This window comes from Euwallacea fornicatus, chromosome 13, assembly GCF_040115645.1.
Source record: "Euwallacea fornicatus isolate EFF26 chromosome 13, ASM4011564v1, whole genome shotgun sequence".
NCBI classification, from domain to species: Eukaryota; Metazoa; Arthropoda; class Insecta; order Coleoptera; family Curculionidae; genus Euwallacea; species Euwallacea fornicatus.
Genome location: NC_089553.1, coordinates 2313016 through 2337203, shown reverse-complemented (window position 1 = coordinate 2337203; position 24188 = coordinate 2313016). Strand labels below are relative to the sequence as shown.

The window sequence follows — 24188 nt, the reverse complement described above, 5'->3', positions numbered from 1 at the left end:
AAGGCATTGTAACAAGACTTTTAATTGAAATCAAGCTTCTTGAGGTCAAATCAAAACCGACAAATGTGCAAATTTAAATGTTATTGGGATGTTGCGTATTGAATGAATAAAAATACCTCTTCCATGGAAACAAATAAACAAATCTACCAAATAAATTATCACCTTGGTTGCTGACATGTTCAAACGTAAATTTCTCTGTTGAGTTTGGGTGCAGGACATGGTACATAGAATATACTGAGAATTCGGTGTAGGATTCAAAAATGATTTTTAAAAATGTATTTCTATTTAAAAAAGTTAAGTTGGTCGTGCCTTGTTTTTGAGCCGCCCCGTATACTTGCGTTTACCGTCAAAAGAACGGCAGCAAAAACGAGGATCGAGGTGTCCCGGCGTTTTTCCAAAAAACAAACGCCTGATTTTTAAATGAATTTTTTCACACTTTGTGAACACACTGTATATATAGCGTATACAGTGCGAAATAATAGTAAAATCTACAAATTTGCAGCTTTCCATAAACTCTGTTGTAGCTAAAAATTCTATAAATTCCAAAATCGAACCCGTAGCCCACTTTTCATGAATCGAGCGCGGCATACGTTGCCTTAGTGCCATGGAACGAAAAAGGGATAATAATTATGATACACACGACACGCAATTAGAATAATAATTACTTTCAAAGTTGTTGGTTTCGGATATAACGAGTGCTGCAAGCTAATGGGCTTCAATGCATGTACAATTCGATTTGAAAGAAAACGGACATTAACAACCACGAAAATATGGTCAGGGAATATATTAATAATGATGGGCCGGCTCTGACCATCGATTTGACCAGTTGATCGATTTTCGAGGGAGTTTTTGGTCGACAGTGACACACTGTACTTTGAACTTATAATAATGGAATTCTGAATAATAAACTTAATCAACAAACAACAATACGGAGGTAATTGTGAGAGAACACGAAAAACGTGCCTTGGTTTAGGTACATGGTTCATGGTGATATAACGAGCAACAACGTTGCCGTTCATCTGTCCATTGTTAGGAAGGATAATAAGTTTCCTTTTCCTCAATTATATAAGACCAATAGTGTAAGGTAATGAAATCCACCATAATAGAACCAATAACAACTCATCAACAATGAACACGAAAACTCTTTTAAATGTTATAAAATTCACGTGGCATACTCTCTAATAAGGAAAATTTTATCTAATACAAACATTTGTCGGTGTTCGAGCGAGTAATACGGCAGAAAAGTCGATTTAAACGCATGTGGCGAAAATAGTTTGTCAGTCACTTTGCTGTAACAAATGGGCTAAACGCGGGGGAAAAATTATTTTTCCCGGATAAGATTGAGATATCGAAAAAACAGAAAATGAAGATGATGCAGTTCAGTTACTTAGTTCAGTGTTTCACTACCTGAAAGCGAACATAATGGACAATTTGGCTTACATCTCCGAGCAGAATGGGCGTCCTTTCAACATATCTGGTAAAATGTCTTAATTGAATTTATTTGGTTGGTAGGGGAAAGTGTGATTAAGATGGTGCAGTAAAATTTTTCGATTTCGCTGAGCAACTTTGAAGTTATCAAAAAAAAAAAACGAAAGTAACCTTCAGGTGGCTTGACCATTTAGCTCCGATTTCGCATCAGACCATTTTACTGTAGGTGCTAAGCTCCGGTCAAAAAAGCTAAAAATTAGTTCATCCGCACTGCTGGGGTAAAGATACTGAACTTTTTTAATGCTGCAAATGAAAGATGGAAAAACGTGTTTTTAGCGATTTTGGATAATCGAAACGCGTTCATTTACAGTTTTTTTTCGAGAAAATGGGGCTTTAATCAAAATTCGTTTCGTTCCTACTTGCCCGTCAGGTAATTTTTTTACGTTCGCTCGCGAATCACCGCATTTTCCTACCTCAATGGCTTTAAATATCGTTTCTTATCGATTGATATTCGCCTATAATTACGCACTATTATGCCTAAAAACACCAATAAGCTAACTGCTACCTTTGCCCCAAAAGGGACATTTTACCAATTTTCAATTATTTTTATTAATAAACAGATATTTTAGTTGAAAACAAATATTATAATCGTGTTCCGTCCCTTTGAACTAACTTACCTCATCAAACTTGTAACGCGGATCGTGCAGGAAACAAAACGATTAATACTACAAACTTTTTGTAAACGCCATTTTTAACTTTTACAAATGGCGGCACGGAAATTTGAAATTATATCTGTCAAAATTGGCAATGAAGGAAACTTTACAGTTGCAATGCGCCATCTTTCGTCCGGTCGTTTAGCTGTCAGATTGAATAACTATCTTTGCCCCACTCTCCCCTATTACCGGACTAATATCGTTTACAGGAGGACTCTCTCCAGATTTGAAGCTCCGCCAGAAGGAAAGCTCTAGCCAGCTTTTAACAAGTATAAACTCTCGATTCAAACCGTAGGTACAGAAACTCCACAAACCATCAACGACTACTTGCGACTTTTTTATTTCAGTTCTAAGAAAATCGTTTATTATAAACGAGGCACCATCGCTTTGGCCTTTCTGGCCTTGTTCCTCATAGCTAGTCTGATCATCGTTGTAACCTTTTGTAAGTCCACCACATTAACACCAAATTCTTGACCCAAAAACACACATTTTCAGACACAAAACCAGCGAAGCAATCAGACCTGTGCATGACAAATGAATGCATCAGAACGGCGGCAAATCTGAAATATTCCATGAACTTTAGTGTGCAACCCTGTGATAATTTTTACGATTTTTGCTGCGGAAAATGGTCGCAGCAGCACCCCAATCATGGGTGGTACCCTACGTTTTCCACATTCACCACCGTGACTGAAAAGATCGTCATAGAATCTATGAAAATCCTCGGAGAGGCCGTGGAAGAGGATGAACCGCAGGCGGTGAGCCTGGCCAAAAGACTTTATGAATCGTGCATCACTAAAGGTGTATAGAGAAAACTGTGACATCACTAAACTTCTGAGCACTAACGCTGAACTAACAGCAACCATTTATTGTAGAATATACTGAAGCCGTGGGACTAATGGCTTTGTACGATTATTTGGCCATGGTCAATCTACCCATAGTTCCTAGTTTCATCAACCGAAGTAATAATACTCAATTTAATTGGGTTAAAACTGAGGTGTCCATGAAAATGGTGCTTGCAATGGATCTATTTATAGGCTTCACTGTGCAACCCAATATCTTTAAGAGAGACCAGAATGTTATTTACTTAGGAATTCTACTGCAGAATTGCCCTCTCCCGAGGTAATCTATGGATACTTCACGTTCATGATCTACTGTTTAGTGCATAAAGTACGGGCGATGTGCATTTTTTTTAAGTACTTATGACTTTAGTTAAGCTTTGACTTTACCTTGATGACGTATAAATCAGTTAATTTTTGATTTAACCCAATCATTGTCTCAATAACTTTTTGTGCTTTTTTCTAAATTAAAAAAAAAATGTTTTTTTGACAGTCATAGACACGCATGTGTTTCCTGGCTTGAAGGTCATTTTTCAACATTTTCGAAACAAAATCGGGACGTGAAGCCAAAATTTCCATAAACTCACAAGTGAAAAGAATTCCTTATGCTTGTACTTTACGCATAACCCTGCATAATCTCAGATTGTAAACATATTCTTGTAACTATTAAGCCCGTTCCGCAATGAAAAACTGGGGCATAAGCGCGGGTCATGGCAGGGGAATTGGATTAGAAACAATAGTGATGAGGAGGGGAATGAGCACGCCGAAGATGAACTTCTACGTAACAAAGTTCGCTCCAATATTATCAAATACGTCATGAGAAATATCCTGAAGGACAACAATTATGTAGGCATTAACGGCAGCCAGCTGCAAGTAGCCGCCGATATCATCAATAACATCACCAGCTACATTGATGAGGCATGTTTTATGATTTTTTTTAAATGTTACCTTACAATTGAACCATTATGCAGTTGAACGTCAACTACACCAGGCGTGATGGTGAAAACGGAGAAGACTCAACAAAAAAATTTTCATTTAAAGAACTTCAGGAGATAACCGACGACAACGTTGAAAATCCAGTCAAAGACTTTTGGATCGACTATATTAGCCTCATTTTCCAGGACACCAACGTCACTATAGATTCGCAAAACGACTCGCTTTTTATCAGCGAAACAGAGCTGCCCTACTTGTTCACTGTGTTGGACTATGTATCCAGGTAGTTAGGGAATAACTTCGTATTTCTTTTGTAACAAATCAGTCTTTACAGCCAACCTTTAGAACACCTGGAACTATACATGTGGTGGTCTGCAGTATATGCGATGATTATGAGCACGTCCTCGGATATTACCAGTTACATTGAGTATCAAATCTCTGAGTATTATGCTTCCAAGAGGCCTGAGGATACCGTTTATGTTCGATCGAGGTAAAGGACAAATGTACCTGCGTCTAATAATGAAAAAGGACGAATGATAAGAAAATCATCAAAAACATAAAGGAAAATTAACGAAAGTCTTATATTGCTTCAAATGATGGCAAAGTTTGATATTGTTCTACGCGATAGACATTTCCTACCTCTGTACGATACCGTGAAATGACGATTGCGCACGTCATCTGAAGATGACGTCACCCGGCAAACAGCTATGGGGAGGCTCAAAAATATATCGCGCGGATTGTTTAAAAAAGGCGCTCGATTAACAAATTTTTAGGAAATTGTGAAATTAGTATGAATCCACTAGCGTTTTGCAAATAATATTTCAACAGAAATTTCGGGAATTTCGAGAGCGATTTATCGTTTTAGATACAGCTACAAGCTCAGCATCGCTTTTAAATCAGTTCTCATATATTTTGCTTCCCTTGAGAATAGCTAAGTTACGGGTAGGCACTCAAACATACTCCTAAAAACAATTTTGTTTCAGCGACTTGGATTTATCACAGTCGCAAATTTGCGGTTTGTTCTCCAAAGAATTTTAAATTAATGAACAAAATAGATCCCTAAGTTTCTACCCTTATCATCTACCTTTATCAATCAGCATCCAGGTCATGTTCAATAAAGGTTAGATAACAATTTCCTTAATAGTTATTTGTTTTAGGTCATTAGATTGCAGCGAAATGGTGAACAAATACATGGGCTGGGCTGTGAGTTACGCGATTACTGATAGGGTTTTTGCCAACAGGACCAAACCTAAGGTAAGTGGCATCTCATGTTTTTTAAACTAATCAATATACGAAAAATCTCGTGTTAAGGTGCAGCAAATGTTGAACGGCATTAAATCAGCTTTCGTTGAACACGTTCAAAGCATCACCTGGATGGATTCCGAGACCAAAAAAGTTACTCTGGAGAAAACTGACGAAATGTTAAGTTTTATAGGCTACCCCGAGTGGCTGTTCGAAAAGGGAGCTTTGGATCAAAAGTATGCTGGTGTAAGCACAGATCTCGTATTGAAGTGAACTAAGCACTACACACGCTTATGCTTACAGCTGGAATTAAATGAAACAACCTATTTGACGAATATGATAAACATAATTCTGCAATTTACGAACGAGTCATTAACGTCATTGAGGCTCTTCAATCCCCGAGATTGGAGCACGGAGCCTATTACTGTAAACGCATTCAACTCCTTCCCTGACAATGCCATAAGTACCAATTTGTCAATTTTTTTGCCTCAGCTAAATTAATAAGGCTTATTTCAGACGTCCCATTGGCGATTTTGAATTATCCGTTATATGACTTGGGATTAGAGTAAGCCCTCAAGTCAACTTGGCAATTTTAAAACCTTGTTTTGCAGGGTTTTGAACTACGGGTCAATAGGGTCGATTTTGGGTCATGAGCTGACGCACGGATTCGACAATGCTGGTACTGACATTTTTTTTTGTTCAACTCTTGAAATTAAATTCGTTTATTCCCAGGCAGGAAGCATGACAAATATGGCAACTATGTGCAGTGGTGGTCGAACAAAACTATCGAAACTTTCGAGAATTTGACCCACTGTTTCGTGAAGCAGTATGACAACTATACCATCGAAGATGTTCCTGGACACGTGAGTAATTTTGCCTTGTTGATTTTTCATAATGGCGTTTTAACAACAGGCGCAAGGGAATAGGACTCTGGGAGAGAACTTGGCAGATAACGGTGGCTTAAATCAGGCCTTCACCGCATATAAACGCTACAAGAACAAGCATGGAGGAGAGCCTAAATTGCCAGGATTCGAGCAATTCACAAGCGAGCAAATGTTCTTCATTAGCTATGGCAGCGTAAGTTACAAAATTTCACTGGGGCAAAACAAGTATTGAAATATCTTGTTAGATCTGGTGTGAAACTGCCAGCAGAGAAGATCTAAAACTCCAACTTGAGCAGGACGAGCATTGTCCCAACGCTTTGAGAGTCATTGGAGTTCTGCAAAACTCTGAGGATTTCACTGAGGCCTTTCAATGTCCCCGGGACAGTTTTATGAACCCCAAGAGAGAAAGGTGCAAAATTTGGTAGTAAACTTATTTTACAATCAATTTTGTGTCATTTATGTTAAATAACGTTAATAATAAGTTACGGAAAACTCTGTGTGATATATTAGCTGTGCCTTTAGTAGAGTAGAGAATAAATGGGACTGATCTACGTATTTGAGTTTTGTTGGGGGCGGCATCGTGCCTTCATAGTTACCGAACCTTGAAGCTCTAATAATACAAATTCCAACCCTCTCCCTGTAATAATCCTAATAATATCGCGTGCTTTCAATTTGTTGTGATTGTTGTGGAATGACGGGTGCACTTATTTCGTACAGGAAATCAAACTGCATTATCGAGTCTCAAATTACTATACTGTGGTTTATGCGAATTAAACGTTAACCAGAAGGGTTGACATCAAACGAGGGATCAATCAATCAGTAGGTCCGCATGCCTGGCAAAGGCCGATACGTTATCGCATATCTTGGGGTAGAGAAAGGATGCCGATAAGAACAATCTGCTCTTTATAGCCGGAAGTTTTTCCAACTGAATTTTGGCCCAACAATAAAAGTTAAGCACGGCTAATGATCGGCTCCATAAGTATGGTTTTATGGATGCACAAAGGTACCTGCTTTATGGGATTGGAATGTGGCTAGAGGATTTATTTATTGTCCTCCCTATCTTATTTCCTTGTCCTAAATACGTGCACCTAATGATTTTCCAATTCCCTTCATTATTGATTTTTATTGATGGAGATTGTTGTTTGTTTTTTGGTAAAATTTGATTTTACGTTATTTTTAGCAAGCCAGCAAATTTTTGCCGAGGACACATTTGTTTCTCACAGTAGAGTTGAAGATTGACACGTTACTTGACAGCATTGTTGGTAGGATGGCGAAGGCGCCATAGTCATTAAGAACCAGGCTTTTTGGCAGTAGGAAAATTACACGAGCGAGGCTCCTTCGCCATCCTGTCAAAATTTTCTTTTAGCAATTACCTTCATCAGCGAGATAACGAGTGAATAAATATACAGTTATAATGTAATAAATCAGGTCCTAAAAAAAGTCAAATTCAGACCTAAACGGTTTAACCTCCACCAATCAACCCTTTAATCAAACGTTCAGTGCAATATCGAAAGGGTTTTATAATAGCTATAATTCGAAGTTTCATTGCCTATGTGGGGGTGTTTAATTGAATTCTAAAACATCTGTCAGCGCTAGATTAAGCTCGTACATCTGTCTATATTAATATATATTGCAACCCCTTATTGTTTTGTAAGTCGCTTTGAAATTATTTCGATTATCACGCTTATTTTACGTAACAATCTAAACAAGTCGAATTCCTCTACATTCCATGAGATCTTCCACGCTTCAGCGCGATGCAGCAATAGTGGAAAAAATGTTTGTAAACGACGGAGGGTTCCCCTTCTGTGGTTGCAAAAATCCGTAATTTTTTGGACTTGCAAGCGGGTCGGCCGTGCCGAATGTCCGATCTCTTCGTTATCGTTTTATTCAAACAATTACCGCAAAATCATAAGTAAAAAGTCGAGAAGAATTTAATGCGGATCGAAAGTCTGGCACAAAGTATTTCTGGGCGTAATTGAACTGGTTTCAGCAATTTAGCCAAATTTGCATCACTAATGACGTTTATGTAATCGCTTTGTTTCCACTGAGATTGAATTCATTGGCCGACATTACGAATAGGACTTTTTTTCCGTTGTTTTTGCAAAGTTATCTATCTGCTTTCTCTATCTGCTTCAGTGGCGGCACCACTGGATTATTTCGATGTACTACCGAAATTACAGCGATATGTTATGGTCACACTCAGGAAACATTCCCGACGCTGGGAGCTACGCCTCGCTATATATATATATATATATATATATATATATATATAAAAACACTTTTACAAACTGTATATTAAAAAAGACACATTCTACATCGTTTTTGATAAAACAACAAAAGCAAAAATAAATTTGGCAAGAGATATTTTCTCGTGGTACCGCCCATGTTTCAGCACCAGATAAACGAATGGTTCGGTTGACTCCAGGTAATTTAGTCAATTAGACGAAACGTCCACAATCGGATAATAAAATTGGACGACTATCCGAAAGTTCCTTTTTCCTTAGGGACGCGGTAAATTTCAGTGTTTCTTGGTGCGATAATTTCGAACTCATATGTCCTTTGCCATGGGAATCGAGTGGACGGACAAATTTAGGTTGAGTGAGTGTTAATCAAGTTCGCTACATCCCCAAAATTGAAATCACAAAACGCCAGAGGCAAGAACATCTTGGTGCCACAAGGGACTCGCAAAACACCCGAATTAAGCGATCTCGCCCTGTTTTCTTCGATCGGTGGCGCTTTCCGGAGAACTTTGCCTTAAAGGACGGCACTCTTAAGGCAATTAAATTATAAATCTGGCATTTTCGAAAAAGGCCACCAACGCTAAATGACAAGGAAGCCCAGTCTAGGCGACCAAAAGTTCTAAACACGCCGCAAGAACAGAAACACTTAAGAGGCCATCGAGTGCAGGCAGATACTTCTTCTATTTCGGGTTTTGGTTTTCGGAATGGGGTGTCGCTAATTGATTTTCAAATTGTTTCTTAACGACTCCGTTCTGTATGCAAAACGGTGTTCAGTGCCTTTGTGGACAAATATGACGGGACACAGGCAATTTTGGAGATTAGCAGGGATTGCCCTTGCCTGGAACGCTCTGATGATATGCGCCGGTAAGTAAATGTAGGTAGTGCGTAAAACAGGTGTTAGTTTAAGACACAAGCGGTGCAATTCTCTGGTTGAATTAACCAGAAGTGAATGTCCTTAAAACAATGAGAAGCCAGGACAGACATATTTGTTTTTAATTATTCAGCTATTTTTAGTTAAAAATGTGGAAACTTTATTGCGGAAAAAATATGAAATTACATGAATGAACACATCCTCATATTAAGAGAATCGTTTTTTATTAAAACATTAATTTTGGGTTCGGCTTAATTATTAACAACTTTGTAAACGCCGTCAACAGGGACCAAAACGTTGCTCTACGGTCCGCAATGTTGGAAACGTACGCCTAACGGGAACCTCCAGGTACAACGCAAAGTTCTGAAATGGCTAGGTTTACCACGGAGGCGCTAAACCTTGTTTATTTATTTCCTATTTTTTATAACGAATGTGACCTTTTTTTGTTTTATCTCAATGACGAACAGAAACCATTCGGGAGAGAACAGTCATTAAGAATCTGTTGTGTGGCCCGACACAGATACATTTCATTGTTGACTTAGGTCAGCTAGATTCGCCATGACGAATCCACCCATTACCAGTAAGTGCCTTCTTTTCCTTATTGATTGGAGAGCTGAAACAGATGTTCCGGTAATAACAAGAACACCCAGCTAGAGTCACTCGTTTTCGCCGCAGCTTCCATCAATTAGAAAAGGAGATTTTAAGAGTATAAAAAGCCTTTTAGTTTTATGATCTGTAACATTCTTGAAATAGAGTTTCAAGTGGTACTACCAGAACCCGGTTTCTTATCTTCGCCGCATACAATGAAGCCTTTTTCTCGTGTGAGGTTTTGAGTTCCAGCTATTGGGCAAAGATAAACAAAACAATCATGTGAAACTCTTTCTGCAACGAAACCGACCAGAAATAATAAATTATCTTGGTTTGATTATTTGGTTTTAATTGTCGCTTGTCGTAAGGATGAATTTCGAAATTAGTCGTGTCACTGAATTGCTAGACTGGGCCATTAACGGCCAAACTTTCTAAAATATGTTCCTACTAAATTTAGAAACGACTGAAACATCCATATTCACTTTACAAGCCGAAGGCAATGGACGAATCGATCTAGAAGTTTTGGACGTGATTTCAACAACATCCATTAGCATTGCCGATGAAATTGTGTTAAAGGAAAGCTTTCATTCAGTAGTCGAGCAGACCACCCATCCTCAAAACCAACTAATAACAAACACTGGTAAGTTTTTCATTTAAATTAGGGCTTTAAACAAGACTTCTCTTCATTCCAGACTCTACTCAAAATACCCCAAATCCGGATAAGTATTCGGTATTTTTGGATCTGGATTCTGCGGCCAGCACTAGCGTTGAGACTAAATTAGTCAGTAAAATAACACAGGAGAATATTACACGATTGGATGGCGAAAATGATCAGATCAATGGTAAAATGGGCTCATTCAGCTTAACGCCCCTGATTAGACACATTAACTTATTTTAGTCGGAAACAAATGGCGTTACTCTATGGATTTAAGTGCCTATTATATATTTTTAGAAAAACACTCTCCACTTCGTCGCTGTCGCAGACAAATTGAATAAACGTGTTAAATTTTTTTTTAGGAACTAAGCCAGTGATCACCAGAGAGGTCGTCACAGAGATTAGCGTACAAGAAACTAAAGATGGACAGATAATTAAGAGGAAACCCACCGATGAAGAGCTCCTTCTTGCCAGAGAAGATCTAGAAGATTCAGATAAAGCTCAGGACATCGAAGACCTATCCTCATTCCTTGGGGGAGACCCCGAAGATGACATGTTCGATGAATCGTGGCATGACGAGGATGAGGGAGAAAGCGACGATCCTCACGACATGGAGTCAATCCTCAAAGAGGAACACGGTCAAGTTACCACTGAGTCATACGATAAGGACAAGGAAAATTCTTCGGAAAAAGAACCGGGGGATTACAGGAAAATTTACCACACTGAAAGGAAAAACTTCACAAACCTCAAGGAATACAAGATAATGATCAGCGAGACTGAAGGGGATTTCTTTGATGATGACGATTTTGCTGAACCTGCTTTTAAGGGCCAAACGTTGAACGAAACTAAAGCTGTCAATAATACTAAGAACAGCAAAGAGGAGACTACCACAAGCATCCCCATTCAGCAGACAGATAACAGTCACATGCAACTCATTCAAGAAATGATTGGTAGGAATAACAATGCAACAAACGATACTACTGCTAAGCAAATTAGTAGTAATACTAAACTTGATAATGGTAGTAATAAAACTGAAGACATTGGCAGCAGCATGGATAACCATTTGGAGATCATTAAAGATCTTTTGGAGGAATTGAACGGCGAACCAAAATTGGAAGTCAATGAAACAGAAACTACGCAATCTTCAGTTATTACTGAGGACAATAAATTCGTACCAATAAGCAACGAAATTTCAAAACAAGCAGAATCAACAACAACGGAACCTTCAACTGAGACAATTTCTAATAACATAATTGAAATTACTACACTTACGCTACCTGTTACTACTGAGGAGGACAATATGGCAGATAATGGTGTAAGCGTGCAGGATTTGAGCGAAATAATCAGCTTGATTGATCACAAAGAAACTTTACCTGAGGTGTCAACTGAAACTCCTTTGTCAGTGGTCAATCAAGAATTTTCAGCTGAGACGGATCCTATTATTACGCCTCCATGGGCGGAGGACATCCTAAAGGAATACGAAATGGACACAGGCGTTCATGACCACTTCCCTGAAATGGACACTGATTTTATGACTACGCCGTCGTACAGTTATTTTGACAAGTTTCTGAAAGAAATGGCTGATCTTAACAATCCTACGACCACCAGGAGAAGCTTGACTCAAGAATTTATATCAGAAGATGATGTTACAATAATGTCGCCCACCACACACCACACGGCAGACGCGGGTTTACTTTCAACTCAAACTGAACTTACCCCTTACCAAGAGTCAATTGAAACAACCACTATTACAGAACCTATGTTTGAAATTACAACCACCAGGAATGCTCCTGATGGAGTTGCTACCTCGTCATTCAGTTATTTTGACCAGTTTCTGAAAGAAATGGCTGATCTTAATAGGGCTGCCACCACCGTGAAGAGTTTGCTCGAATCCTTTACGACACAAGATGATGTTATAACAACAGATCACATAACACGGGTCGATTCTCCTACAACCGAACAGGAATTTATTAAAACAACCCCCCTCACCCAACCGAAAATTGAAATTACAACTCCTACAGAGGTTCCTGTTGTAACAACTGAAACCAACATATTTGGGGTAGTCTCCCCTTCAAATCCACTTCCGACTAATCTTCAAGATGACTACTTCCATGGCTTAAGTCCTAGTGACGTGGCTGCGATGTTTAATCCTGAGAGTGAGGAAGACGACTCTAGTGAAGACGAGGATTATTATAATATTGTTGTTAGTACAACTTCCAATCCCGTTAAAGACTCTTCTACAACCCCAAAACCTCCTGAAGAAGATCCGAAGATCACTGAAGTATTGGCAGTTACATCTGAAGTGGAACCAGTTCTCAAGGCTATTATACTGAACAACACTGTTCAATTAACGATCAAAATTAATAATAAGGTAACTATAGAAGGTTTGATTTCATGAATATTTGTACACTAATTAGTAAATTTTCAGAATGAAACCTTCTATGTTCCTAAGTTTGCTCATGTGAGCGAGTTTGGAAATATCGTGAACATCACTTGGAAGCAGAAAGAGCATTTGAACAATTCAGTGGCCTTCAAGGTCTTCGACAGAGGGCAATTTTACATGATCAAGGAAATTATCACCAATTTGTTCATGGGCACGTTCAATCTTCGTTGTTGATGCATAATTTTAATAAATCAATTTATAGGAGGTCAATTTGTGACGCAACAAAAACCAGTAGCTCTCTACCCAGATCCGCTCCTGGACGAAACCACGCCTGGCAAAGTCAGGGTTGCTATGATGAGGGATGGTACTTATATCACTTTTTCGGGCGTAGAATTTTTAAACAAGAACTCGCCTGAATTAGGGAAAATCGGTATGTTTCAGGCTCGTTGGAGTAAAATGAAATGCTAAAGGTTTTAGTTTGTGTATAGGAACAAGAAGCGATAAGATGTGGCACGTGGAAATTGCCTCCATTTGCCTGGCCACTGTCGTCATCATTGCGGTGATACTCTATGTTTACGCCCTCAGGACCAGGACGAAAAGGATTACTCTTGGGGAAAAGGACGAGGTTCCTCAAGTGACCCACTGCTGATTGGAGCCGAAGCGGCCGCAAGAGAGACCAAAGACTTTAGATTGCGGACATTTTGGGAGACAGTACTAGAAACTTAGTGATAATTAGATTTAAAAGAAAACAGCTTCGCAAAATCATAGGCCTCATACTGTGAATTTAAGGATACATATGTACATTGGGCTAATTCTCATAATAGAGCTTAAAATTTGTATATAAACCTATATAAGCCTATAGCAAATCGATTATGGTTCGTTTTTGACTAATGTAAATATTTTTTAAAAATGTAAATTAATATTATGTGCGGTGAGAAGAAATATTATCCTTAGGTGCCATAATGATAAATGATATTGGAAAGATTAAATGGATTTAAATCAAGTCGAGTATTATTGATCGAATACGCGTTTCTTGTTATATTATAACACATCAGCATTGATGTGTATTAGTCAAAAATAACATTTAGAAACGTCACTACCGATATATTTCCATTGAACGTAGTAAATTATTTTGGAGAAGTTTATCCAAAATTGCACTTTGAATACTACTTCGGTGACGTCAAACGGTAATATTTTCCCATTTCATGAAGTACATAACACGACATTTCCGGGGCACCAAACCCTGTCATATTATTACCAGTTTCGAGGCAAGAGCTATGCAAAAACCATTCAATAAGGAAAGAGAACATGTAACACCCGCATTACTGCATGAAGCGGAACTATTTGCAACAGTCCGTCACTTTTGATTTCGTTGGGCAAAAACTATACATAAGTAAAGCACATTTTTGCATGTTGGATAATGTAACAAAAACCCTTCTTGCGGTTTTGAATTCTCATATTTCTCGTTGCATCTTCCAGGTGTTGCATATCAAGAATAATTACGAAATCGAGTTGGGGGTGAGCGCAACGAAGCCACGTGATGACCATTATTCAATTATCAGCACTGTCATAACACGCTTTGTAACTTCGAACTCAGCTGCCACAGTAATGACTGGTTATAGTTGTTTTTGTGCAGCGATACCCGATATATTGAGGCTCATGAAGCTAAAAAAGAATTGGGGAATCGATACAGGGGACGCGAGATTAAAGAGGGATTACTGTACGGAAATTTTTCTCTCCCTGTGCATCTGTGTGACGCGAATGTTGCAACTTCGAGAGCGAGGATTGATCATCTGTATAGTGACGTCGTATGTTGGAATTTGGAATGGTTTGGGAAAGAGGGAAATACATTTTAGAGGGATAATTCAAGAAAGTAAAGATTGACCTTCACCACAAAGTCAAGAACTAACCCGTGAACAAATTCTCTTTCCTGTGTTATACTTGTTAATGTCATATTTTTTAGGTGTGTTGAAAATTCACATGAGTGCGGTAAAACTTCTTAAAGCACGTATGCATGTAAAAGTTCCACACCGTGCTGTTATTTTACAATAAATAAAACGCATACGCTCGTAGGAAAATACTATTCCTTACACACGCGAAAAAATGTTCCGTGGCCCCTATAAAATAATTGTGTCATACTTCCTATTACAAATTATTAGATTAAGTGGAAAATTTATCTACTATTTATTAACTGCTTTCAGATAGAAATAAATTAAGTGCCGAACGAGTATAAATTTTAAGCCACTTTAATAGTTTAACGTCACTCTAAAGTGGTGATCTACACTTATAAAATGTTATGTATACTGCCATGTTACCCAGTTTACAGTTGCATGAGTGTATTTTATTTATTTTTAATTAAACGTTTAAAAAACGGAAAATTATCAAATTTACGAACGCCATTCGCTTGGAGGCCATTTTATTATTGCGTCCATGTTTCACATTTCATTTTCCCTTTTCATTTGAAACAGCAAAATACTGTGGCTCAAGAGCTAATCCATCGTCATTTTGATGTTGTCAGATCAGGATTTTTCCGATGTGTGTAGTAACTAAAGCAAATGAGGAAAAAGAACATTTCATTGGTGAAGACATCGTTTTCAAAAAAAAGACCTACACCGGACTGTTAAGGAATTGAATGTGTTCTAATTATTTAAAGTTAAGTTATTGAATATAAAAATTTCCGAAAAGGGGCATTCGCCATATTGTCCACATTTTGGGAAAGTAGACACAAGATATACTTACTAGTGAGTCAGAAAATTAGGAACTTCAGTGTACGTGCAGCAAAAGGAGACCAAAAAACCAGGCTCTCCATTTAATAGTACACAAAATAAAAAAACACTTATCCAGACAGAGAGGAAGATGATAGCATTCTGCTTAGACATAGGAGAACGGGAGAGCCTGAATAACCTACCAACACTGAAACAGTCGTTTACTGTGAACATTTCGAAGAAAAAAACCTATTCCAGCTATCAAACGGTCTTACTGCCAATCTGCAGAAGCAGAATAAGTTCAAACCTCGTGCAGAAACGTAGAAGCGTTATTTCGGAATACGACAGATATAAATTGTTCCCTTCATGTTCCTTCTTAATAGTGCTTGAACGAACCTTTATCACATCTAGGGGTTAGCAATAGGTAGGTCTCCCACGCGCAGGGCACATTGGCTTGGCACAACAAAAGCAAAATGAATACAGTCAACGGGATTTAGATAAACCAAGGATATCTGGCCCAACCCGGAGACATCCTCCAACGTTATGGCTGTTAAGGAGGAGTCAGCAGTTTATGGAGGATCTAGAAGGAGCTCTGAAAGGACCTAGCACACTAAATACACGTAATATATGTCTTCTGAGAATCGAGCAAAATCCGCTTGTCAAATACTGTGGTGCTGAAGAGGACTTCTCATATTAGTTTCTAGAAATGTGGAATAGATGGACACGTTATAAGCACAAGGTTCTAGAGCCGTTTTTCTTCTTCGGGAGGAAGTTCCGACTCTTGAATGGCATAGAATATTGTCCTGGATTTCACCGATATTTCATCAATTACTTCGCCTTATTTCAAGGACATCCAGGTAATTACTTACGGGAAATCCCGCGTAAAAATTGGCGGTCAACTTACACCTGTTTCTGCACTCTCAGTGCTTCTCATTCCGGCCTTTTGTCCGTCGATAGGAAGTGCACAGCAGCTGCTTCTTAATCTCGTCTTCGCTATGGTTTCTTACCGCAAGAGCGGTACCTCATAACCAATCAGGTTTACACATGTATATAGATCATATCAATCAAATTGTTCAGATAACATTCAACCTATATAATATGTAAATGCAAGTTTTGGTAGTGTGTTGGAGGTATGATGTTACTGTAAATTTCGACGTCTAATAGCTTTGTTGATAGGTGGTTTAAGTGATTATATTACACAGTACCTCTCTCGTCAATATTTCAAGTGTATAAGAAGATGAACACCTGCACTTTGCACTTTTTCTCTCCGGCTCAATAGGGTGAAGTTTTTAGTTTATATTAAATTCTCAACACATTAAATGGTTTGCTACCAATAAAAGTTTATACGACTATAACTGTCGGCACTAATCTAACGAAAGATCTCTTATAAGGAAAAACAAAAAACAAATCAGACGTTTCCTTTCTTACGGGAACCTTTTAAGGAATTATAACCGCCATCTTTTGTTCTTAGCTTCTCAACTGGAAAAGTTCAACGCTAAATTGTAGTTTTACTCATTAGAAATTCCCGCAGAACCTATGTAAATCCAATAAATATCCCCCCCAGCCTATTCTTCTGTGGTAATGTCTTAGGGTGCGCGCCTACGAACCCGTAAAACCCGAGCAGGTGGTACCTTGATTGGAATCGTTGGTAAGGCACAAGATTTGTCGATTCGTTACGCTGTTATGACCACTTTAATCGGTATAGACAACTGTCTCAAGTCTGGCCTATTTCTTGCTTGAGCGAGCATTATTTGCCCTTAGTATGTCCTTATAACAAATTAGAGTCTCAGATGAGTGGCGAAGGTAGATTGGCACAATCAATGAAGGGTGAAAAATAGGTATGTTAAAAAACCAGTAGTAATACCTCCATTTATAAATATGATTATTGGTAATTAGCATAAAACGTTGGAGAACACTGGCCGGGCAAAAGAGAAAGATAAATATTTGATTGTAAGGAGGTACTAAGCATATTTAGTTAGTTACGTAAGTTATATTTCTTGGATTAATGTTGATTAATGTTACTGTTGATCGCTTCTATAGAAATTTTACACAAATACTTTTATAACTCTACAAGAGTATAGTTTTTAAGATGCAAGTCCACACACAATGAAACACATTATCGTCACAATTGAGTAGATTTTAATGTGTCCGGTCCAATTTTTTAACGGACGCTGACGCTTTACAAGTGCCAACGTTCACACACGTGGTGAAGGTGTGTGAATACACCCTCGAACGGTTTTTTGGGGTTGGTTAGGGAGTATTTTCCCATGACCGTTTTATCACTCGCATAATGTAAAAGACTGCTTTTCAATGTTCATTATAAAAGAAATGAAAGTTTGCATTAAGTATTCCATAAAACCTACAAGATAATTGAAACGTATTAGCACATTCTCACTTTGCAATATATCAAATTCAGTACGCCATGTTAACGTAGCAATTGTATAAATTTAAATATAACGTCATGTTATAAAACCGTGTGATTGGTCAATTCTTAATATCCAATCAAAATTTACCACACCAAAAAAAAAGGATTGTAAGAACTAGGTGTTACCTCTATATGTCTATATTCTGATTTCATCAGTAAATACGGCTATGCGACGGGAAAATCGGATTTACAAGTTAAATATGAATAAAACAATTCATTTTTAGCGTGTTTCTTTTGCAGAATTTTGTTTTCTCTTGCCGTTTTATTAAAAAAAACTTAAATGTTTTTTAAGCTTAAAAAACTTACAATGATAATCAGCAAAGACTTTCAAGATGTGAAGACGCCAACTTTAATTCACTTCTTCTGGCATACTTGTTTCTAACTTATCGTTACCGTTAAGATTTAGTGATCAATTTCAATCCACAATTTGGTGAATACACACTTCACCGCGGCAAAACTGGCTTAAAATTTTTAAAATCTCTATTTTACATTTCATAATTTACAATTTTTATATCGCGCCCGCCATGACACTTAAAACTGTCATAAAAACTGATTAATGTTTCATGTAGCCATTCAATTCAAGGCCATGGCGCACTTATTTAAACAACCGCGTCATCAAGAGTACCAATTATATTAAGTGTAATAAATCCGTTTAAAAATATCTTTTGTTTTGACGTTGATCCAAATATTTTAAATAAATATATGATAAATATTTGAATTTTTTTAATTAAATGTGTTCACTCTGTATGTCTTTAACAAACATTTTTGGATTATAATTTATAGAGCATAGTAGAATTACTTTCGGGTTGTGGAATTGAAGTCTAAAACATCTCGAATAATATAAATTACTATATTTTTTAATATATTATTGCGAATAGTGGATTTTACCGGTATTACAGTACCACCTTAGATTTATGGTTCTGCAAGGTTACAAGTGCAAATACCTCCGCTATTAAAGAGAGCTATTTTTATCTCGTTTTTCCCTAATAATCCTAATCTGATACATCATACAAACTGATTACAACTATTACAAACACCATCCCATGCATGCGACCCATTGGTGGAGGGGCGAAAGCCTATTTGCTACCTGTATAACTCATGGGACACAACCCACAATGCTCTTGTATGATGTCACTAACCATCCATCGCTGGTACTGTTAGCGTCGACGAGTTCTCAGTGGTGGAGCCCAAACACGGCGTACTGAAATTCAGTGTTTTCTGTGATTTTCGGGAAATGGAGCGTGAGAATAGCTACAAGTTCATCGTCCTGGAGACGAATAGGAGGAGGCTGTTGCACCCGAGTCAGCAGCAGGACCATGACCAAGATAGAGAGTTAGTTCACAAGCGACCATCTGGGTATAAGAAGTGCCTCTTCGGCAAAGCTGATCCTGGAGTTACCAGGAGAATGCTGCAAGAGCAGTACGCTCTGGATCAGAAAAGGTTCTTGGCCAAGTTCGGGTTTGACATCGAGACTATAGAGAATTTGGAGCGGAGTAGAGATTATGCTAAAGAGAACATTGAAAACGACTTTAATGGACAAAATCGAGACATCAAGACTGCAGACGTGAAGGGCAGGAAGCTCCTCAAAGCCAGGAGAAAAGTGATTTTCAATAAGTCCCAGTCAAGCCTCAGCCAACAGTTCATTACCGGTAAGTTTCTTGCCTTTTGCATTTTACAAAAATAATCCTTCCTGGTGCCATTAAACCTACTGCCGGTTTTTGTGGCTTACTTCGAGTCATTAAAATGTTATTAGACCATTGTGCCCATGTTTCATGGTATATGCACTAAAAGATAAAGCTAATTTAGAAATAAGTTATGCTGCAAAACATCATAGCTACAAGATTCGCCTTGAACAAGAGGCACTTATTTCGGGGGGCTTTAGCCTCGTTCTTTTTGTTGGTGCTCTTATCTGTCTGCAAAAACATGGCTTATCTAAATGTTACGTGTCGAGTATAACAAAGTCGCACGTGCGCATCCTGCACTTACCAGCAAAAATTAGGAAGTTTCGTGACATTGAAAGCTGCTGTATTCACTGAATTTTGTCAATGTTTGCAATTATTAATGTAAATTATTATGGCTACAAGGTGATAATTTTTATGTCATTGAACCTCTCAGAAGCTAGTGGATGTGCCCCTTTGTTTAATTTTTCCCACTTCAACTGAGGAAGCACATATTTGAAGAGCACAGAGAAAAAATCGTGTCCTCGTTGGACTTCTGTTATACGGTCCACGTGTTGAGAAGCATCAGCTTTTGAAACCTGTTAAAACTTGATTAATACTACTTTAATCTTTTAGACATACAGAGTGTTCGTAAATAATGTCGAACTCTTTTGGGAGGCGATTCTGAATTAAAATAATACAAGTAGTTTCCATAAACTGATTCCAAAATGGCTTCTTAAAGGGGCTGAAAGCCTCACACGGGGGAACTTTAATGACGGTTTTTTCGCAACGTTTTCGAAAGTGTTTGCGTTAAATTAATTAAATATGGTACACTTTAATAAGCTGTAATGGGAAAACTTTTTTGTGTTCATAATTGCAGATTTTGTTCAGCGGCGTCACGTACAAGGGATCTCCTACGTAAATGTTGCTCTAATTTTTTCGTTTGTGACATTTCTTAATTTTTTAAATCAAATTACTGAATCGCAAATATTCTTAAGTAAAAAAGGCCCTCTTATGTGATCTCGGTAAGATAGGATTTCTAAAAATCAAAATTTCTAGAAAACGATGCACGTTTACATGGACATCTTACATAATACATCTTCTAATTCGTCTCGAAAATGTTACAAAAAAAAATGTTCAGAGTTCTCCCTTTAAGAAGCAATTTTAGGAGTATGGTTATAAGAAGTTTTTTTATTATTTTAATCTCTAGAACTCCGTTCCAAAATATTTCGACATGATTTCCGGACACCCTGTGTAGCATGACATCAAGGGTACATGTGACCACATTCTAAAAAATAAAATGACTCACTCACTTTCAAACCAATTCTCTTTAAAATGTGTCTCCAACTGGTTGGTTCCCGCCAATATTTTGGCGCCCTTCTTTCACCCATCACAACGGTTCCATACGCAACAAAAAAGAACCGTGAGAAGGCCGAATAAAAGAAAAAGAACCATATTATTGGAACCACTGACAGGTAAGGCGAAGACGACGAGTCTGCATAAGGTGATTCATTGTTAAAATATTTACTTTCCTCAACGGAGGGTTCCAGGAATGAAAGGAGTTTTAACTTGTAAGAAATTGGTGCAAGAATGAGGGGACATTAAGAATAATGATCATCCGCTTAACAATAGGCCGAAGATGTTGAGAATGATCGATCTGGGCAGAAATATGGCTCCTGTTGTAATAACGTTCGATTTATGATGGTTCTCTGGTAAAAACCCTGATAATGACGGCGTATTACATTACTTTTCGATGTCTCACAATAATAATATCAATGAAATTGTTGTTCAACAAACTTAATTGATACCTACATATGAGAACCAACCAAATCTCAGGTTTCCGTGTGACCCTCTCGTGCTTTGTCATCTAACAGACCATTTCAAATTGTTGCATTTAAATCAGTACCAAGTACCCAACGGTCACACGGCCTAAAAAAACACGCTGGTTGTCTTTGTTGTTCCCATGCAGTTTGAGCCACCGAAGCGAGAAATCCTATGCAGTTGGATGGTCCTATCGGGCTTTGCGTAACTTAATAAAGCTCTAGATATGAGATCTTTCTGCGGTAAAGAGTTCTGGTCTGAGGATTTTTGTGAGAGAAGTTTGGTTTGTCACGAAAAGCCCTAATTGAGATGGGATATAAATGCGCTTTTTTTATGAAATACGAGCTTTAAGCTCCGGCTAAATATACGAGAGGATGGAAGAATTAATGCCATGTATAGGTAGATGTAACATCTGGTTTATGGCTGCCATCTGCTTTCTGCATATTCACCTAAAACATCTGACGCATATCAAGCATAGTAGAGAACGCAAGTACGGTTCCATAGATCATTTTCAAATTATAATGAAGGTCATGCAGTAAGCTATACTAGGATGTCCTGAGCTTTCCAAAGCAGCATGATCAACATTATACATGTATCCGAAACCGTCCTTGGAGCATAATAACTTTGATTATCCAGGCAATCAAAGAGAATGAAAATTTCGTTCTCCATTCTATCAAGAATCGCATTTGTTGCTTTTTGAAACTATGCAACCAGGTACATATTTCCCGGTAATTTCCGTAGTGTCTCCTAATACTACTAAATTCAGATTTCAATTACATTGAAGAACTTTTCCTTGTCTCCGCACTCGACGAAAACCATATGGCAAACTTGTACTCGTGCCCTAAAAGGAAATTTGCCTCGGCGACCGCAAAATCGTTTTCGTACTTCACATTTTTGTTTTTCTATGCTATGGGGGGCTATCGGGTTACATTAAAAGCACGTGTGGCGCTCAGATGGTTCCAAGTTTCTTGGCTAATGTGTAATGTTTGTTTTCTATTTGTTTCAGATTATTATCAGGCCAAGAAGTCCGGCAATTTAGCAACAGAGAAAAGGGTGATGCAGCCTCAGCAAGACTGTAATGAATCAGTGGATTAGCAATATAATGCGTTGTTCCTATGTAGAGAATTGTGCTCAAGGCACAATTTTATTGTAAATATTTATTAACTTATTTTCATACGGCTGAAAGCCAAAGCCTCAATTTTCCTTTTACTGATGTAAATAGTCTTTTAACTCGACTTACAAAATCTATGTGTTTTTTCGACTAAAAGAAATTACTATAGCAATAGATTCTAGTCCTGTACATAATGTTAATTTATCTTCTTCATTAGTTCTTAATAAATGCTTGAAAAAACAATCTCTCCGCCTATGTTTTTGGCGGGATCCGAACGCTGTGAAAAAACACCCTTCTCTTCACATGTCGATCCCGACCGGATTGGAACAGCTGATTTCAACGTAGGTACCTTGAGAAGTACCAAGTGGCCTCAACACCTGTCTTTTAAATGCCACCCCGACGAGACACAACTGCTCTTTATTATATTCAACCAGACCTTGAAATAGAGTCCATTTAAAGTTTAAAAATCTATGTTGAAATCGGTGCTTATAGAGGGTGGACAAGGTGAGTATTGTAGTAAATACGCAGAATCGCAGATTTAGGTGTTTCTGGTATCTCTTCAACTTGCACCCTAAAAATTACGTAATTGAGCATAAATAATGTTAAATATATGCTAATAAATTTCGAAGCGGGTTATGCCCGAATTGCGTGGGAATTTTATTCTCGGACGTAAAGTTAATTATTTTTTTATTATTTCGAATCAGGGCTCTTTAATGAACGCAATATTCCAATTTCGTCCCTTGAATTTTCCACCCAAGACACTTAACTCGCACTTGCAATGTTGTAAGTTGGCATCAACTATTTTCAGTCCAAAGGTAATATGCCTCTAAAGCCTTCCAAGATTGTTATTGTTCTTGTCGAAATAGACTCAAAGAGTTTTTCTCTATCGAGTATTTCTTCGGTAAGAATTCTCTCGAGTCATCTTCCATTGCCATCACTGTCCCCGCAGCGACCGCCGCTTACGCCACCCCCTGTTTAATACCTTTCAGGACCTTTTTATGGACAGTCTAGGGCTTCGGAGGCCAGGGAGAAAAGCTACTTTGGAAGTTTATACAGCCAAGAAAAGCTAGGCCAAAATTGCAATTCATTTGAACCGAAGTCCTCCTTGGCCTTTAGAACTTAGAGGAGCCTTGCCTCTCCATGTGGTGAGGGCGAACGTTCTAACCAATAGAACAATAGAAAGGAGGGTTTTTCTATATATACATCCAGGGATGCAGGTTTATAGGTGAACTTAAATAAAAATTTGAATGCCCATTTGAGATATTTTGATCCCATGAACGTTCCAAACATTTTGTTCCAGTTCCTCAATTTTGACCGGCATTTCCAGACTTAATTAGCTTTAGTACCTGCATGAAAAATTACATAATATCATATGATGGAAGCATATTCCGTGACTTGTGTGCGTTATGGTAAACGAGATTTTCAACGGTCTCAATCAACCATGTGTGTCAGCCGTGGAACTTTACGTACCGGTAACTCACATCCTGTCTAGGTGGAAGTATTTAGTTGCACACTCCCCCGATATATTAAACCATTTTATCGATTTAAGGCACGGTTTGTTTAGTTAACAAGCTCTAATGGATGCAACAAAAAAGTTTCCTTTTCTGGTACCATCGGTGTTTTTCTTTTAGAACAAGTATAAATTTCAGATAACCTGGAAGGAAGTGCGGATCTGAACCGTTACGCACATACAGG

The 24188-nt window shown here is 38.1% G+C and overlaps 3 protein-coding genes across 5 annotated transcripts; all 3 read left to right on the top strand.

The window, feature by feature from the left end:
* Positions 1-1090: 1090 nt before the first annotated feature.
* Positions 1091-6589, top strand: Nep5 (Neprilysin 5). The gene is made up of 16 exons (XM_066289418.1): positions 1091-1477; positions 2351-2432; positions 2489-2583; positions 2637-2939; positions 3014-3260; positions 3649-3895; positions 3949-4193; positions 4245-4400; positions 5068-5164; positions 5222-5398; positions 5456-5615; positions 5669-5717; positions 5764-5831; positions 5885-6015; positions 6065-6229; positions 6282-6589. The coding sequence occupies exons 1-16, from the start codon at positions 1423-1425 to the stop codon at positions 6459-6461; spliced, it is 2457 nt and encodes an 818-aa protein (XP_066145515.1). The 5' UTR covers positions 1091-1422; the 3' UTR covers positions 6462-6589.
* Positions 6590-8448: 1859 nt separating this feature from the next.
* On the top strand, positions 8449-13776 carry LOC136343043 (uncharacterized). Of its 3 annotated transcripts, none has more exons than XM_066289404.1 (7): positions 8450-9140; positions 10193-10375; positions 10428-10577; positions 10753-12761; positions 12819-12984; positions 13036-13203; positions 13262-13776. In XM_066289404.1, exons 1-7 carry the CDS (start codon positions 9068-9070, stop codon positions 13420-13422), a joined length of 2910 nt encoding a protein of 969 aa, XP_066145501.1. In that variant the 5' UTR covers positions 8450-9067; the 3' UTR covers positions 13423-13776. The 3 variants fall into 3 exon arrangements, with proteins under 3 accessions (XP_066145503.1, XP_066145501.1, XP_066145502.1); XM_066289405.1 differs by lacking the exon at positions 8450-9140 and adding an exon at positions 9306-9727; XM_066289406.1 differs by lacking the exons at positions 10193-10375; positions 10428-10577 and having other exon boundaries at positions 8449-9140.
* A 5032-nt stretch (positions 13777-18808) lies between these two features.
* LOC136342967 (uncharacterized) lies at positions 18809-22736 on the top strand. Its single transcript, XM_066289280.1, has 2 exons — positions 18809-19552; positions 22389-22736. Exons 1-2 carry the CDS (start codon positions 19138-19140, stop codon positions 22475-22477), a joined length of 504 nt encoding a protein of 167 aa, XP_066145377.1. The 5' UTR covers positions 18809-19137; the 3' UTR covers positions 22478-22736.
* Positions 22737-24188: the final 1452 nt, after the last annotated feature.

Coding starts and splice junctions, on each gene's coding strand:
- Nep5 (XM_066289418.1), top strand. CDS start 1,423: ATGGACAATTTGGCTTACATCTCCGAGCAGAATGGGCGTCCTTTCAAC. Junction 3,261..3,648: donor CAGAATTGCCCTCTCCCGAG/GTAATCTATGGA, acceptor GTAACTATTAAG/CCCGTTCCGCAATGAAAAAC. Junction 5,832..5,884: donor GCACGGATTCGACAATGCTG/GTACTGACATTT, acceptor GTTTATTCCCAG/GCAGGAAGCATGACAAATAT.
- LOC136343043 (XM_066289404.1), top strand. CDS start 9,068: ATGACGGGACACAGGCAATTTTGGAGATTAGCAGGGATTGCCCTTGCC. Junction 10,376..10,427: donor CCAACTAATAACAAACACTG/GTAAGTTTTTCA, acceptor TCTTCATTCCAG/ACTCTACTCAAAATACCCCA. Junction 10,578..10,752: donor CGAAAATGATCAGATCAATG/GTAAAATGGGCT, acceptor ATTTTTTTTTAG/GAACTAAGCCAGTGATCACC.
- LOC136342967 (XM_066289280.1), top strand. CDS start 19,138: ATGGAGCGTGAGAATAGCTACAAGTTCATCGTCCTGGAGACGAATAGG. Junction 19,553..22,388: donor CAGCCAACAGTTCATTACCG/GTAAGTTTCTTG, acceptor TATTTGTTTCAG/ATTATTATCAGGCCAAGAAG.